The sequence below is a fragment of the Bombyx mori genome, chromosome 20, assembly GCF_030269925.1.
Source record: "Bombyx mori chromosome 20, ASM3026992v2".
Classification (NCBI taxonomy): Eukaryota; Metazoa; Arthropoda; class Insecta; order Lepidoptera; family Bombycidae; genus Bombyx; species Bombyx mori.
The window spans coordinates 6,528,501-6,545,568 of record NC_085126.1 but is presented as its reverse complement, the minus strand read 5'-3'; the positions used below and the strand labels follow the sequence as shown (position 1 = coordinate 6,545,568).

Below are 17,068 nucleotides of genomic sequence, written 5' to 3'. Positions count from 1 at the left end.
TGGTGGATTTACACTAAGGGCAGTCGGGGCAAGTGCCCAGGGTGGCTAATTTTTTAGGGGGGCTAAATTTTGAAAGTGAAAAAATTTTTTTTAGCCTTTTCAAGATTGTTCATTATAATTAATCAGTTAATTCTATGTATAATTAATAAAGTTCTATTTAATTGGTAATTCAAGAAATTCAATTCATCCATTATTTGTAAAATATAATATTGGCACTTTTAGTAATCAAAATGACTTAATCAATTTATTTCCTTGGAGTTCTGAAATAATAATCGATTTTTGTATTTTCTGGAATTAAAGAAATTTAATTAGTATTTATTTGTTTGATGGAATATAATTATGAGTCGCCCTTAGTGCCAAATTTATAATTGTTAGAAAAAAACAAATATTCATTTATGTTTTTGGAATATATAACATACAATAAAGTTACTGCAATAAATTAGTTATTTAGTTATGAAAAATTAAATACATAAACTAGAAGCTTATCTAAATTCCAGTATTGGGGCGGATTTTTCAGTTTAAATCCAGGCCTGGGCTGAAGTCAGATAGGTCTTTGTGTGGCAGAGATATTATTTGGCTGACCAAATTCTCATACAACTCGTACTGCGACTTCAGCGATCACTTTACGTTTGACGTTATAAAAGCAATCATTAAGAAACGAATGGTAAACAATCGACGTCACCCAAAACACGTCATTTCGGATCCTCCCGATCCACTAACGGTGCTCTTAGGTATCACAAGCACCGGTCAACGTTCTCGTCGAACCCGTCGCTTCCGACGAAGGGCTCGACGAGTAAACCCCTCAGACACAGCCCACTGAGTTTCTCGCCGAAACTTCTCAGTGGATCGCGTTTCCGATCCGGTGATAGATTTTGCCAAGCACTAGGGTTAGTGTTAGCAACGTCGTCAGGCTTGAGTCCCGTGAGCTCACCTACTTGTTAGGGTTACGCTGAAATGGCCTCTCAAGGCCATCAGCTTAGGTAAGGAAAAAGAAAACACTTATAGAGAACCAGGAATGATTTAACTGTATAGTCAGGAACAAATTGCTTCGTATATTCTTCGGTTTCTCCGTCTCAATATCACAACTGGAACTAAAGCTGGTAGACTACGGTGATGTGTGCTACTATGACCTGAATGCAGATCTCCTCAACAAACTAGACCGCCTTCTCAATAATTGCATTCGATTCGTTTTCAATCTTAGACCATGTCAAATATGACCATGTGTCCGCGCATCGAACTCGTCTGAAATGGTTACCGATCCGTCAGCGTAGAGAGGAGAGAGCGCTTACTACCTTGTTTTCTCTTTTGGACTCTGCCTCTTCACCCTCTTACTTAAAATCGCATTTTAAATACTTGAACGCAAGCCATGACAAAATTCTACGTTCTTCACATAATCGTCTCTTACAATGTCCTATCCATCGCTCAGATTTTTTACATTCTTCTTTCTTTGTACATTCCATAATATTATGGAATTCGCTTCCCAAAGAAATCAGGATGATCAGCAATCGCTTTACTTTTAAACTCAAAGTTCGCGAATACATCCACAAAAAACTGGAAGAATCAACTCCAAACTAATTTATTTCATTTTTCAATTATTATTATTATATTATATATATATATTTACTTTTAGCCATTCTTAACTATAATACTAAATTGTGTATTTTCATGTGTATATTATTGTGTGTAATTATGTGTATGTATGTATTTTACTATTTTATACATAGGTATATTGAATTGTAGTATGTGTATTCTATAACACTGAGATGTTATTTTAAGGAAGATTTTTGTTTTGAGTTTCTTCTTTTTTTTTGTTTTGTTGTTGTTGTTTGTTATTCTTTTGTCAATGCACCTACCATGGATTATCTCTGCACCACCCTATGGTCGACTGGAAGAGAATGCCCATGGCATTAAGTCCGCCTGTGTACAAGTTTTGTTTTGTGCATAAAGTATAAATAAATAAAAAATAAAGCGGTTTAATCACTTTACACAGTAATATCAATTACGCCATTAACTTGTTAGAGATCAGCGCGCAATGAGCTTGGCAAGTACACTAAATCAATGATGGTTTTTTTTTCCATTAGCATTTCATTTCTAATGAAAAATTTAATGATTTTCCATTCCTGTTAATATTTAAAATGAATAAATACCGTGAGATTAAAATTTAAATAGCTTTATCGTGAACTACAATAAGACAAATCAAAACATAGATCACGAAGAACAACTAACGAGGTATTTACTAATTAAACCTTTTTTCTCGTTACAAAATATTTCGAGAAAATGAACTAAAAAAAAAAAGAAATTATTTAAATTTGTAAAACGAATTCACATTCTGCAATGAGATAACCTACTCACATAATCGGGTCTCTTAACGCGGAGTGCTTCGCTACTGTTGTTCCCGATTGTGTCATTGCAATAAATCACTTAATATTCTCTTAACAAGCGAGGGTCGGTCTCGAAAAAAAAATACATTAATCAGTCTTAGTTTATGAACAGTTTGGTTCGTTTGTCACTAGATTAAGCTGGACCGCATATTGTGGCACATACGTTGGCACGTGTCCGAGAAGTTTCGCTATCTCTTTCTAATACGCTGAATAGAACAGGACGAAAAATCCATCAATTTCTGATAACAATAAAATCGTACATATCGTCGCTGTCAAACCAAAATCTGTTATGTGCATAAACTCTATTTTGAATTAACGAGTAAAAACATTTTCGTATAAAATTTTAGATGAAGGTGAATTTTTAAGAACTATATCAAACGAAAGCTATAGATAAATATTAAAGCTATAGAGACACATAACAGTTTCTTTTATACGGTAGATAGGGCTGTGAACTATACGAAAAGGTCAAAAAGTAAAAATCTCAAAAAGTGCACATAGCCGATTTTGGTTTGACAACGACGATATGAGGCCTATAAAATCAACGGCAGCTAAATCCAAGTCTGTCAAATATTCAGGTAAACTACAAAAAACGGCCCTAAACACACGTCATTACGGATCCTCCCGATCTATCGAAGTACTGCTCTTGCTAGGGCCAGTGTTGGCAACACTCCCAGTTTGAGAAGCTGAAATAACTTTGTTCGGGTAGCTACGATATTCTTTATTTTAAAGAAGATTTATAAAGAATGAGAATATTACTAATAATCTGAATTTTAAATGATAAAACTTCGTTTATATTCGAGTACAGAGTGAAAATAAAATTTTTGAACTGAATTTGCTAGAGATTTTGCTGCATTTGTTAAAACATGAAAATACAGCGTGTCCAACTAACTAAGCACTCATTTAGGGGACCTCCCACTGCAGTTTTAATTTGGTCGGTCCACCGCATTGGTGGCCTCCCGCGCGGTCTTGTACCATCAACGCTTCCCTGTACAACCTAAATGAGTGCAGTAGAATGGCCTCGAGCAGGGAGAGATGGCGCGACATCGTGAGACGCATCAAGTCTACCCCTTCCAACACTACATGACGATCACGACCACTCTGTCAAGAGTGACACGACTGAGAAGAAGAAGAAGAACTAACTAAGCAAGATGGCACCATAGTTAATCCATTTTACTACATTAAGGCGTTTAGCTGCCTTTGATTTTAAAAGCCTCATATGTCAATTTACCTCAGGACTCTTGAACACGGCCCTAGAACCCTGCACTAGGACCGCAACTTTCCTTGGTTCCGGCATTAAAATGAGAGAAAACAGCACGTTATTTGAACGTGCTCGCAGAAGACTCCACGGTCTTCGGTGTCCGCGAGCATTAAAGGTTCCCTCCACACTGAACCGGTTCGGAAGACCACCCGGGAACACTTCTCTGAAAGACCAGATAAACCAATCTTCGAATATCTTTATTGCTTTAAAATCTACGATAATGAAATCGGTAACATACTTTTGTTTTTTTGCGCAAATAACAACTAATTTGTTTTTGATCGAATTCGTCAGGATATCAGTCGTGAAAGTATTTACAAGCTGTGTAAAAATACAATCAATCCTTTTTATGAATTTTATGCAATATATCCAATCTATACTAATATTATATAAATATACAGTGATTTTTACGGATGTTCTGTTATAACTACTGAACTATCCATCCGATTGACTTGAAACTTCGTATCCATGTAGAAAATACATGTACTTAATGGATAGGCTAATATTTATATGAGTGTTGGACTCCCTACACCAGTTGCGGGGTCGTTAATGATGAGAATCTTTGTGGGGGTGAGAAATAATAATGTTAATTTTATATGCCCAGCGAAGCGGGTCAGTTAAACAGTTAGTTATAATATAAAAAAAGCTATAGTATATTGAGGGGTGAAAGGCTTTAAGAGACATTTTTGCAACATTACGGGAGAGTAATTTAAAGTTTAAAATTTCGAAAAAAGATATCATTACAAAAAATCTTCTTCAGCTCTTTGAATGGAAAAAACTTAATTGAAGTTCAATTAAAAACTTCGAACTGTTGATGCTGATAGCAAATAAAACGCACCTTTAATTACAAAGATAAATGTCGCGAATTAAGCAACATTTTGCTTAAGCCAAATAGCTCTCGATATATTAACTTTCTTTCGAAGATCCCTGTACTCACTTCAGAGGTAAAGTTAGATTGGCTCCCCCTCCAATCCTATACGCCATTTGAAGATCCTGAGACCCCTGAACTAGGGTCACACCGGTGGTGTCCGATCTATCCAGTCGATATACGGCTATCAGATCCACCGTCTGGAAGTCTGAGTCTTTCGAATTTGGAGAGCAAAAGGATCTCGCGAACGGAGCCATTGTCGTGAAATTATCTGAAAGGAAAAACCTATCTTAAATACCTCTTACTAAGATCTGAATTTTATTCTCATTCTTATAATAATATGTAGTATTTATGGGGTAATAAATTTGAATAAATTTGAATAAATTTGACGGTAGGCAGCGGCTTGGCTCTGCTCCTGGCATTACTGAAGTCCATGGGCGACAGTAACCACTCACCCTCAGGTGGGCCGTATGCTCGTCTGCCTACAAGGGTAATAAATTTTTTTATTAAAAATAGTGTAAGAAAAAATGATTCTATTGTAAAAAAGTGTTAATCCGACGTTTTGAAAGGGACCGAAATCATGTAAAGACTCCGTTACAAACATACATACGCCTGAAGCTAATAAAAGCAAAGCAATTAAAAAGTGTCGCAATCACAAGCGAATTCTAAAAGGTACTATTGCAAAGTGTTCATTGTCTTTTAAAAACCATCTGTAAGAAATGATATGACAAGGCATAAGTAGGTAGGACTAAGTAGGTTTTCCATTATCATCCCGGCAGTGACGACATTTCCCTATAATATAACCCAACGGTGTATAACCAAGGGAATCACTTGAATGGCACGTCAAACAAAAGGAATAAACAAGTATTCGCGTGCCTAACTATATCTTGAATGTCCTTGTATGAAGCGTCTTATAAGATTTCGAACTTAATACCTTTTTAAATCTTCTAAAAGTCACTAAGTTCATTATTAACTTAAGAAAGCCCGTTGTTTATCCATACGACAGGCTTTTGGCAAGGAATTTAGATTATGAACATAGCGTAGGCGTCGTATTTGACATTTGTACACTATGTGTGAAATACATATTCAACTTCCAACCTAAACAAATGTCTGGTATTAAACAGTTCCAACGAACACCTTGGACTTTTTTTATTGCTTAGATGGGTCGACGAGCTCACAGCCCATCTGATGTTAAGCCCGCCTATTTCCGCCGTGAAGCAGTAATGCGTTTCGGTTCGAAGGGTGGGGCAGCCGTTGTAACTATACTGAGACCTTAGAACTTATATCTCGAGGTGGGTGGCGCATTTACGTTGTAGTTGTCTATGGGCTCCAGTAACCACTTAACACCAGGTGGGCTGTGAGCTCGGCAACCATCTAAGCAATAAAAAATAAATAAATAAAAAAGTGGTTACTGGAGCTCATAGACATCTACAACGTAAATGCGCCACCCACCTTGAGATATAAGTTCTAAGGTCTCAGTATGGTTACAACGGCTGCCCCACCCTTCAAGCCGAAACGTATTGCTGCTTCACGGCAGAAATAGGTAGGGTGGTGGTACCTACCCGTGCGGACTCACAAGAGGTCCTACCACCCGTAAAGACAGTAGGTTTCTTAAAATCATTAGAAAATGACAGGCTGATACTATAAAACAATCCCGTACGGATGTTATTTTTTTCTAATATCAAAACTACCTTTGTCAAGCTAAATTGGCTAATATTTCTTAACAATCTCTTCAATTAAATGACCGGCGATAAGAGATCCCCATCAACACAAGCGGCCGTAGAACGAATTACTGTAATTGAAATATGACAATAAATTTAATGTGCAAATGTAATTTTATATTTTGGAGTGTACCTGCTTGCCCGTTGCTGTATGAGAAGAGAATAGATAGGAAGACCAAGACGTATGGTAACCTGAAAGGTAAAACAAGAATAATATAATCAGTTAATTTTATATGCACACCAAAAAAATCTCACAAAAAGCAAGAGCAACATAGTTGTAACTCTTAGTGCTTCGTTTCGGATTTAATCATAAGATATACATATGTAGGTATCCGAGCCAGGCCTCTTTGAAATCCTGTTACTGCTTCCACATCATTCGTCCATAGAAACAATATGCTCAAAAGGAGCATTATTCCTAATTAGTTTCCTCTGATCTATCATCTAGCTCCTATTAGCAGTATTAACGGTAAGTCATACACTGATTGTTACAAACATCCTAATAGAATATCTTATTATGTTTGTGGCGCGAAGCTTTTGCGCTTTAAGCTCTGTGTGCCTAGTGCGAGTTTTTTAACGTTCTCTATAGCGTAAAAGTTAGCTCATATTTGTATGGAGTGGGATCGTTTGCGTACGTTTGCCGCTAGGGGCGCTGTTCCAATGGCATACAAAATTGGCTTAACTTTTACGCTATCGAAAACGTTAAGAAACTCTCACTAAGCACACTGAAAGGCAATCGTTGGGCGCGCATCTCAGATGAACGCCAGCGCTCGACTTATAATGTAAATCGACTGTAGTTAACACTTAAAACCGCAAAAAAATTATTAACATGAAAGTTTTATGCGATTCTTATCGTTTTTCGTGGAATATACACGGAAACAATTTTCCAGCTGGTAACGCGTCATTATGTTAAGTTGCCGGAGAAACTGTTAAAATCTATACTAATATATAAATCTACAGTGGCTTTTACGGATGTTCCGTTATAACTACTGAACTATGCATCCAATTGACTTGAAACTTGGTATCCATGTAGAAAATACATCTACTTAATGGATAGGCTAATATTTATATGAGTGTTAGACTCCCTAATAATAATGACAGTAGATAATAATGTTAATTTTAAATGCGCAGCGAAGCGGGCGAGTACGGGTAGTCCTGAATAAATCTGTATCATATTCTATAGGCCGAAATAGACAGGACGCACCAAATATTCCATGTTAAATAATAAACGTTAAATATAACCTGAAGAGGTTTCAAATTTAATTATCACACGGAACTGAAAGTAATTCGTAATGGCAAGAATACATATTGTATGACATTTTTTATGTTAAAAGAACTTCATTAACTGTCACATTATGAGACTAACTACGAATTTCAAATAGCCCTATGTAATTTAGATCGAAATATCTTAGATGAATTTTTTTTGTTCATAATTTAAATTCGCAATAGCTTGGTCGAGCGGCCCCAATGATATTTCTTTCAGTATTGACGTATGCGACCTCGTCCATATTGAAACATCAGACGACCTACTTCATACATCGAATCTCAATAAAATAATAGGTCAATAAATAATTGAACTGTACAAAACCGGCTTTGCGACCTAGTTGTGTGCCCATACGCACTGGAGCTTAAACTCGCAACCTTGTTTTAGTACGTTTTAATTACGCCACCAGTTTTAAGGTCAAGGTAAATATGGCAAATCGATGCGAACAAAATCGTAAAAACCATAGAAATCGTAACCAAGTTTACTTAACAACATGTTTTTATTAGTGTTGTAAGTGTACATGTTTGTTTATAACGAATATTTGAACGACATTTTCACGGACTTCAACAAGTATGAGTAACTTGAAAATTTGCACACGCATCAAGTACCGATGACAGTTTAATAATTTTATAATTTCAATTGATTTGGATCAACCTACATTTTGTTTTTAATCATTATCTGCAAGAAAATAATCATAAATATTTTCCTATAGCATCCAAGAAAATAATGTAACTAAAATTTTTATTGTTTTGTTTAACTTACTCATAATATAGTATCATAACTCTTTTGCTTAGATTAATCATAACATGACTAATTAAACTACGATCTACTCCTCAGAAAGCCGCTAAATTAGCTTCGGAGAAAGATAACATTAGTCAACAACACAATATATCTTTTTAATATTAATGTATTAAAATCCTTCCTCTTTATTGAAGAGTCCTTATTGAAGAGCTTCTTAATATAACCTATTTTAACCTTAGCCTTCCACGAGGTGGATCGATGGTTTGTTAGAAGTCGTAGGAATCCACAGGATGCGCAGAACCAGTCATTATGGTGAACTTTAGGGAAAACTATGTCCAGCAGTGGATGTCTGTGGGATGTGTATGGATGATAATGAACCTTAGCAATCTCTTATCGGCAGCATTCATTTACTTAGTATCACAAAACATTAATATCGGCGGTAGTTTGCAAATATGATATCGATTATTCGCCGATGTGAAAGTTCACGTCCTATTTTTTTTTTATAAATTAGCTGTTAGATGTTTTGTCTCTGGCATCGCTGATGTCCATGAGCGGTAGCGACCACTCACCAACAATTCGATTTGTTCCTTCGTTATGAAAGACGTTTTAAAAGTTTCATTACACTTCGTTTATGTTTGTAATTCAAAGCATTTTAAACAATCCAAATTATTATTTTTTTATATCGCTTCGTTTCACAGCTCACGTGCGAACAACGATGAACTTTTGTACAACAGTCAATCGATTTGATGGCCAATTTGATGTGTATGTTTACAAAAAAGAACGAAGGACTGGTTGTTTTGTATTTATTAAAATTTGATTTATTAAGTAGGTAGAGAATATTTTGCAGTTGATATTATGACGAAACCGTCCATACAAAGTTTTTATTCTATTAAAGAAACTAAAGCTCCTCCTTGTATTCTAATATTCATTAGAACTTATTACCATAGATTTTAATTTATCAAAATCATTATACAATAGTAACTACATAAATTTAAACTTTAATAAAAGTATTATATTATAAAAAAGTAACGTAAAGTTATGTAATAAAATTTGAGATTTCTTTTACAAGACGGAAACAATATGGCCGCCTATATTTTCATGTGTATCTGTTTTGTGGCGGTTAAATCTTCGTTCAAACGTTACCACACAGTATTCAAGCCGAATTTCGAAAACGAAGACTGTTGCTATTATTGAGAGTGCTTTCATAACCGTAAAATACAATTTGCGCTTTTCTTATCAAGAGATAATTTAATTCGAAACATTCCACATTGCAATTCGCAATAGGACCTTCGACTATTTATTCGATAATCGTATATTTCACGTATATTATCATGGTGTACATATCGTCTATAATTAGGTCTCTGACGGCTTAAATCAAATGGCTCAGCAATTAATACATTACTCACAATCACGTCCAGAAAAACACAAATTACTAAAAACGTCAGAGAAGTGGTCGCTCAATGAATTCAGCTTTTACAGCTGTAATAATTATTAAGTGAGTGAGTAATCAAGGAAAACTACGTAATTTCAAGAGACAATGTAACGAAATGTAAAACGGTTAAATTATGAATTTCAACTTTACAATGTGATTCATATAATTAGTTCTTCACAAATTGTATCATTCAGATTCATTCTCGGTAAATATAATGCTAATGTAACTATAATAAACAGTATAGTGTAGTATATTTAACATGTTGTAACGTAAGGTAACCATACTTTTAATAGCAATAACAAAAAAGGCGCGAAACGATATTTTACTGTCATAGATAATTCTATTTTATATTTATTAAAAATTTCATATAATACAATCACAGTATTTTCGAACCCTAAAATATTTTTGATAAAGAATACTGTTGTCTGATAAGTTTGTTGTAATTATAATCAACTTGAAGAAAATATGTATGCGTGATTTTATACACTAGGTCTAATCCAAACAAATTAATTCACTCTTTTTTTTACATTTATTGGAAGAAGGAAGAGACGTTCAGAACATAATACATTAAGAATACGCTATACAATATCTTATAAGCAAAGAATATGGCTGAACTTACCAGAAATACATTTTAATTTAGTTAAATGAACATATTTCGCTAAATGTTGCACAGTAAGTATGGGGACAAGACGCGTACTGATCGAACTATCACCAAGATTTGTTCGCCCCGTGATATATTTCAATTAATTCGCTACTCGACAGCGTTTTTAATGTCTTACAATTGCAAGATGTTTAACATGAAACATACGACAAATTTTGTTGCGTTATTTAATTTCGAATTATTTCATAGAAAAAGAAGATAGGAATTTATAGATTTGCGCTCGTGTTCAAACTTTTTTTTTATTGTCTTTGTAGGCAGATGATACGGCCCAGCTGATGGTAAGTGGTTACCGTCGCTCATGGGCGTCAGCAATGCCAGGGGCAGAGTCAAGCCGCTGCCTACAAATAAAACTTCACTGATTGCATCTAAAACAGAAAAAAGCGAGTCGAATATACTGTGAATTCCTCTATTTCACTAAGCTCCCCTCATTACCATCATCTACCGCTAAGGTGTTTTTAAAACATTCATTTATAAATAATGTGATAAACTATTGCAAAGGAAATACCGAGAGTCAAAGTTCATTTCAGAGACTGGCAGTACTGGCAGAGTACTCAATCTTTGGAAACCATTTTTTTTATTGCTTAGATGGGTGGACGAGCTCACAGCCCACCTGTTTTTAAGTGGTTACTGGAGCCCATAGACATCTACAATGTAATTGCGCCACCCACCTTGAGATATAAGTTCTAAGATCTCAATATAGTTACAACGGCTACCCTATCCTTCAGACCGAAACGCATTATTGCTTCACGGCAGAAATAGGCAGGGCGGTGGTACCTGCTCGCGCGGACTCACAAGAGGTCCTACCACCGGTAAAATACTAATAATAATCGGTCTAACTACTCCGGTTATGGGATTGTAGAAACAGATTACAGAAAAATCTCAAACAGTTCTCCGCATCATGATCAGAACTGGAATAACTATTATTATACACCTAAATTAAATCCATATAGTTTATAGATTTGTTTTTCTGACCATACTAATTTGCTGCAGCGTAAATTAGCAAATGGCCAATAGTAAAATGACATTGTCAAGGATGCGTGAACGCTTACAAATATGCTATCTTCCCGGAATAATCGAGACGTAATCTTCATATTGTATGCGGAATGCGATAGGTTCATAAGAGTTTTAATTGATGTTAATTGTTGTGACAAATAACGCACGTATGCTTAATGAATTAGGCCAAGTATATGTGCGTTTAATATTTTCTTTTATTATTTATAAAACCTCACATAAGGATTTTTAATGCTCTAATGAACCTACGTCCATTTATAATTAAGCCGTTATTGGAGCCCAGAAACCTCAGGAACAGTAACTTTGGGGTGCCTTGAGGCTCCCTTGACCTCTAACACTAAGTAGGCCAAAGGAACCGCCCGTTTCATCAACTAAAAAATATATTTGAAATTGTTCAAGTCAATAACGATCAATTGAATATTCAAAGTCAATTGCGGAAACTTTGTTCTATTGAACAGAAATAGGAAAGTCGGTCAGTAATTTAATTATGTATTCAATACAATTGTTATAATGACTAATGAAAGTCCAACTTTTTTAAACGTAACTTCGACCAAAAATTCATCAATTACGGTTTTTAAGAGACCTGATACAATATTTTACGATCAGATGCCCTTTTTTACATTTTAGCCATCGTTAAACTTGCCTCTACGGGCCTAAACTTGAGTCCACTTCTGGTGAATATGAGCTGAGCGGATAATTTCAGAGAACATTAATAAATTCTAATTTAAATATGTCAACGGGTTTTGTTGCAAGTCCCGCTACACCAACACAATGGATCATACACTTAGTATTTAACATCCAACACCCAACCTTTACGACACGACTACCGCTACGTTTCATTTCACGCAAATACATTTCAACAAAGTTGATACAATAGACTTTGACTTTTTCTAATTTGTGACAGATGTCACACAACGCAAGCCCAGACAGAAGGACATGAAGCAAACGCTGAATTTCGTCAACGTGAACAAGTTGACTGTTTCATCATATTCTTTCTTTATCTAATATTTAACAGACAAAAACGAATTAAATAAATACACAAGGTAAATTAATACTGTATTCTCAATAATTAATACCAGAATTTGTGACACAAAGTTTTCATATAGGTTATAAATATTCTCAATAGTAAATACCAGAATTTGTGACACAAACTTTTCACATAGGTTATAATAAAATCAAATTATTCTAGATGCCTTTGTCGTGTCGATTTTATCAAGAGAAATATCCGGAAGTTGAAGATGTGGTGATGGTGAACGTTAGATCCATCGCAGAGATGGGAGCATACGTCCACCTTCTAGAATACAATAATATAGAGGGCATGATCTTGCTATCTGAGCTTTCCAGAAGACGTATCAGATCCATTAACAAATTGATCCGAGTGGGAAAGACTGAACCGGTTGTCGTAATCAGAGTGGACAAAGAAAAAGGTTAGATATTGTTTAAAATAATAATAAATTTTTTTATAAAATTGCACTCCATTTTTCGCTTCAGTAAAATATTACCATTTGTGCTTTGGAAAACAGGAATTAAACAAACCAATATTGTCATAAACTAATTTATCAAATCAATGTTTTATCCACTCAGTCCTCAAAGCCAATGGGTTAATATTGACATGTCATTCTCTGTATTAATAACAAAGTACACATTTAATTGAAATATGATATGACAAACTAGCACCAATCACCAATATTCCAAATGATCGCTTTTAATTTTGTTATTTCCTTCAATTCACAGGATACATAGACTTATCGAAACGTCGTGTATCTGCTGAAGATATATACAAGTGCACAGAACGCTACGCAAAAGCAAAAGCAGTAAACTCGATCCTGCGACATGTAGCAGAGCTCCTCCATTATGAAACTTCTGAGCAATTGGAAGAACTTTATAAAAAAACAGCTTGGTACTTTGAAGAGAAATATAAGAAGAAAGCCTCAGCATATGACTTCTTCAAACAAGCAGCTGTGTAAGTGTACATCTTGAGTTAAAATGATAAGGTTGGTGCTTATGTACCCCCAATTGTGGGGGCTTCGTAGGAGGTTTGGCCCCCAGACTGAAAAAAAAAAGAAAAAGGGTGCTTGTGTAATTATCATTATGTCCAAATGGACCAAAAAGTCAATTTAGTGTAGAATGAATACTACTTTTGCTTTCTTCAGCTCTCACACTCTGCACTCAGAAACTATCACACTTCAATAGGACATGAATTACTGTGTACTAGTCAGCTGCTCACAACCTTATGTATTTGTGACTTATATATTTACTAGGGCTTCCTATATGTTACCCTTGAGTAACCCTTCCCTCAAATTTCTCTAAACACTGAGCTTTACACAGTTTGAGTGTTGCAGTGGCTCAGTGCACTGTCTAACACAGCCTTTCCCAAAGTGGGCGATAACGCCCCCTTGTGAGCGCTGCAGGCCGAAAGGGTAATAGACCCAGAAAAAATGGGTGTGTAGAGGCTTGGGAGGTGATTTGTAATTTCATCTAGGAGGACTCTTAGACACAGACTCAGTTCTCTCTATAGTGGTTTTTAAGAAGATGAAAAAACGGGGGCACTAGAATATAATTAATTCTCAAAGTGGGCAGTAGACAGAATAAGTTTGGGAACCCCTGGTCTAACAGATTTGTGCTGCCAGTCCGAAGGTAGGCTAATTAGGTAGTTTAATTATCTCTATGACTATGAAAACTGAAGAAAATATTATGAACCATTAATTTTGAGAAAAAGAACTGACCTTAATCTTGTGAAATTGAAATATGTTAATACACAAAATAAAAAGTGCTATATTACCTAATTGGAACAAGAAGAAAGTTGTTTCTATGCAATATGTTAATGTTCCAGAGACCCATCAGTACTCGATGAATGTGGCTTAGATGAAGAAACCAAGGATGTCCTCTTAGCTAATATTAAAAGGAAACTGACCTCGCAAGCAGTGAAGATTCGTGCTGACATTGAGTGTGCTTGCTATGGTTATGAAGGCATTGATGCTGTACGAGCAGCTTTGAAAGCTGGTCTAGCTCTGTCTACAGTGGACATGCCAATCAAAATTAATCTTATTGCCCCACCTTTGTATGGTAAGTGTTTGATTTAATTTTCGTTTTTAGATATATTTGCACTAGATACTTTGTGTATGATAGTGTATGATAACAGCGCATCCTAAAAAGATTTGAATGTCCTAGAAAGATGGATGGACTATTTGAGAGAATATGCAAGAGAAGGGTATGGAGTTTAGAGTATGTTCTGATCACACTGTAGGATAAGTCCAAGAAGAAGATGATTGATGGACAGAAATATTGGTCATTATGTACTCCAAACCACAATGGTAGACTTATAGTAGAAATCTGCAGGTATAATTTTAGTATACACAAATTTCTTTATTAAATTTCATTAATTGTATAGAGGGATAAATGAGCTCACCCAGTGTCAAGTGTTTACCGGAGCCTATATATTTCACAATTTGAAAAACTCTATTTAAAGATTTTTTTTCTTAACTGAATTGCCCTTGTAGGCAGACGAGCATACGGCCCACCTGATGGTGAGTGGTTACCGTCGCTCATGGACTTCAGCAATGCCAGGGACAGAGCCAAGCCGCTGCCTACCGAAAATTATTACATAACTTGATTACTGTATGTCTCACTAAGCAAAGTATAATCATTTAACTAAGGTTTCTTACAGTAATGACTACCTCAACTCCTGAGAAGACTGACGGTCTCAAAGCATTACAAGACGCAATCGACAAAATTCAAGAGAACATCACAGAAGCAGGTGGAGTCTTCAACATTCAGATGGCGGTAAATTCTCAAATTCCTATTTATACAACTTTATTGGTTTAGCTATATGTTTCAATATGAAAAAGATTGCTAAATTTATAAATAAACATTTTGAATTAAAGCCTCCGAGTCATCTGCCAAGTAACTATTTAATAGTATGTGAATTTTGAACTTGTCTGTTCAGTATGATATTTTATTACATAAACTATGTTTTTTTTTATATATCAAATTAAATATGTACTTATGTTAGTTTGTATTCAATGCGCGAATATGGTCCGTCTGATTTATTTGAAACTCTATAGTTATTAATTCCATCTCAAAAAAGTTTTTGTTCAATACAATATAGTACCTCCAACAAACGATAGGTGGCGCGTGAGTAATTTTTTATTGCTTAGATGGGTGAACGACCTCGACCTACCTAGTCTTAAGTGGTTACCGGAGCCCATAGACATCAAAAACTTAAATACCACCACTCAGCTTGAGACATGAGTTCTAAGGCCTTTTACAGTACAACAGTGTAGATATACTTGAGACCTTAGAACTTATATCTCAAGGTGGGTGGCGCATTTACGTTGTCTATAGGCTCCAGTAACCAGTTAACATCAGGTGGGCTGTGAGCTCGTCCACCCAACTAAGCAATAAAAAAGAATACAACAGTTGTGGAAATCAATCGTGAGGATTTATTAAGAACGTATTTCATTAGAAACATTACGCGTGATTTCGGATCCTCCGGATACTAGTTCGGCGAATCTAGAATAACCCAGTTCAGTAAATCAAGTTGCTAGAATAGGCAAAAAAAAATAAAATTGATACCTATCTGCGGGATTCGAACACTGTTGCATCGCTCTATACCAATGCATCGAGCGTCCTTATCCTTCAGGCCACAGCGACTTCAGCTACTTTCTTGAGAAAAACGTGACTGGATCTCATTCACTAATATACTTTTTTAGCTTGTGATGTGTATTTTGTGCCTAATAAATAAAATAAAAAAATAACTACTGTACAATAAGCATTTCCACAGCCTAAAGTTGTGACAGCGACAGACGAGGCCGAGTTGGCTCGACAAATGGAACGCGCTGAGGCTGAAAACGCTGAAGTCGCTGGTGATTCGGCCGAGGAAGACGAGGATCAAGGTATTTCTAAATATGAATGAATGAATGAACGAATGAAAAAAAAGACTGTCTGGTGTAGTGGTAAGTGACATGGTCACTAGACAAGGGGATCGCGGGTTCGAATCCCGCCAAGTTAAGATGTTTGTATGATAAATATAAAATGTCTTTTCCAGGGTTATGGATGTATATTATACTATATGCCCAGCGCAGAAACAAAACCTAACCACCGCTTTTTCTACATAATTATTGTGTAGGTATGGGCGATGCTAACATGGACGGTGAACCGTGTTAAAAGTCTTGTCGAAAGATTGACAACTATTAAAGTAATTAGAGTTTGAAATTTTTAATTTTATCTATAAACTAGCGACCCGCCCTCGCTTCGCTTCGGAAACATTAAAACACAAATGAAACCAAAAAAAAAAAATTAAAATTTTTTTTTAAAAAGTAGCCTATGTTCATCAGGGACAATGTCGGCTTCTAATGGAAAAAGAATTTTTCAAATCGGTCCAGTAGTTTCGGAGCCCATTCGAAACAAACAAACAAATCTTTCCTCTTTATAATATTAGTATAGATGTTAGATCGAAGTAACACTATATGCCCAGCTCAGAAACATAACCACTGGTTTTTCTATTCTACATAACAATTATTGCGTAGGTATGGGCGATGCTAACATGGATGGTGAACCGCAACAGAACGGCGCTTCGGACGAAGAAGACGACAATTGATAATAAAACTTTAATATCATAATAAATGGTACTCTGTAATCTAACGTGTTTCAAATGTAATATAAAAATAAAACATGTTTTATACAAATCATCTGGTATTATTATTATTTACTCCTTTAGTGACATTAATACCTTATA

At 35.5% G+C, this 17,068-nt stretch overlaps 2 protein-coding genes across 4 annotated transcripts in view; one reads left to right on the top strand and one right to left on the bottom strand.

The window, feature by feature from the left end:
* LOC101738205 (collagen alpha-1(IX) chain) overlaps positions 1–10,431 on the bottom strand; it is a 29,328-nt gene extending 18,897 nt beyond the window's left edge. Inside the window, exons 1-4 of the mRNA XM_004925268.5 lie at positions 10,279–10,431; positions 6,359–6,417; positions 4,574–4,775; positions 3,610–3,802 (exon numbers count right to left, since the gene is read on the bottom strand). Coding sequence (XP_004925325.3) covers positions 3,610–3,802; positions 4,574–4,775; positions 6,359–6,417; positions 10,279–10,289 — 465 coding nt within the window. The 5' untranslated portion in view covers positions 10,290–10,431. The remainder of the gene's footprint in view (positions 1–3,609; positions 3,803–4,573; positions 4,776–6,358; positions 6,418–10,278) is intronic.
* Positions 10,432–12,212: 1,781 nt separating this feature from the next.
* LOC693063 (eukaryotic translation initiation factor 2 alpha subunit) lies at positions 12,213–17,021 on the top strand. 3 transcript variants are annotated; one of them, XM_012689667.4, is made up of 7 exons: positions 12,213–12,374; positions 12,521–12,758; positions 13,066–13,294; positions 14,165–14,397; positions 14,999–15,114; positions 16,115–16,226; positions 16,860–17,018. In XM_012689667.4, exons 2-7 carry the CDS (start codon positions 12,521–12,523, stop codon positions 16,928–16,930), a joined length of 999 nt encoding a protein of 332 aa, XP_012545121.1. In that variant the 5' UTR covers positions 12,213–12,374; the 3' UTR covers positions 16,931–17,018.
* The last annotated feature ends 47 nt before the right edge of the window (positions 17,022–17,068 follow it).

Bases quoted from the DNA above. Each gene is read 5' to 3' on its own strand.
- LOC693063 (XM_012689667.4), top strand. From the start codon at position 12,521: ATGCCTTTGTCGTGTCGATTTTATCAAGAGAAATATCCGGAAGTTGAA. The intron at 13,295-14,164 runs GTAAGTGTACAT...TTAATGTTCCAG, and splicing joins TTCTTCAAACAAGCAGCTGT to AGACCCATCAGTACTCGATG. The intron at 14,398-14,998 runs GTAAGTGTTTGA...GGTTTCTTACAG, and splicing joins TATTGCCCCACCTTTGTATG to TAATGACTACCTCAACTCCT.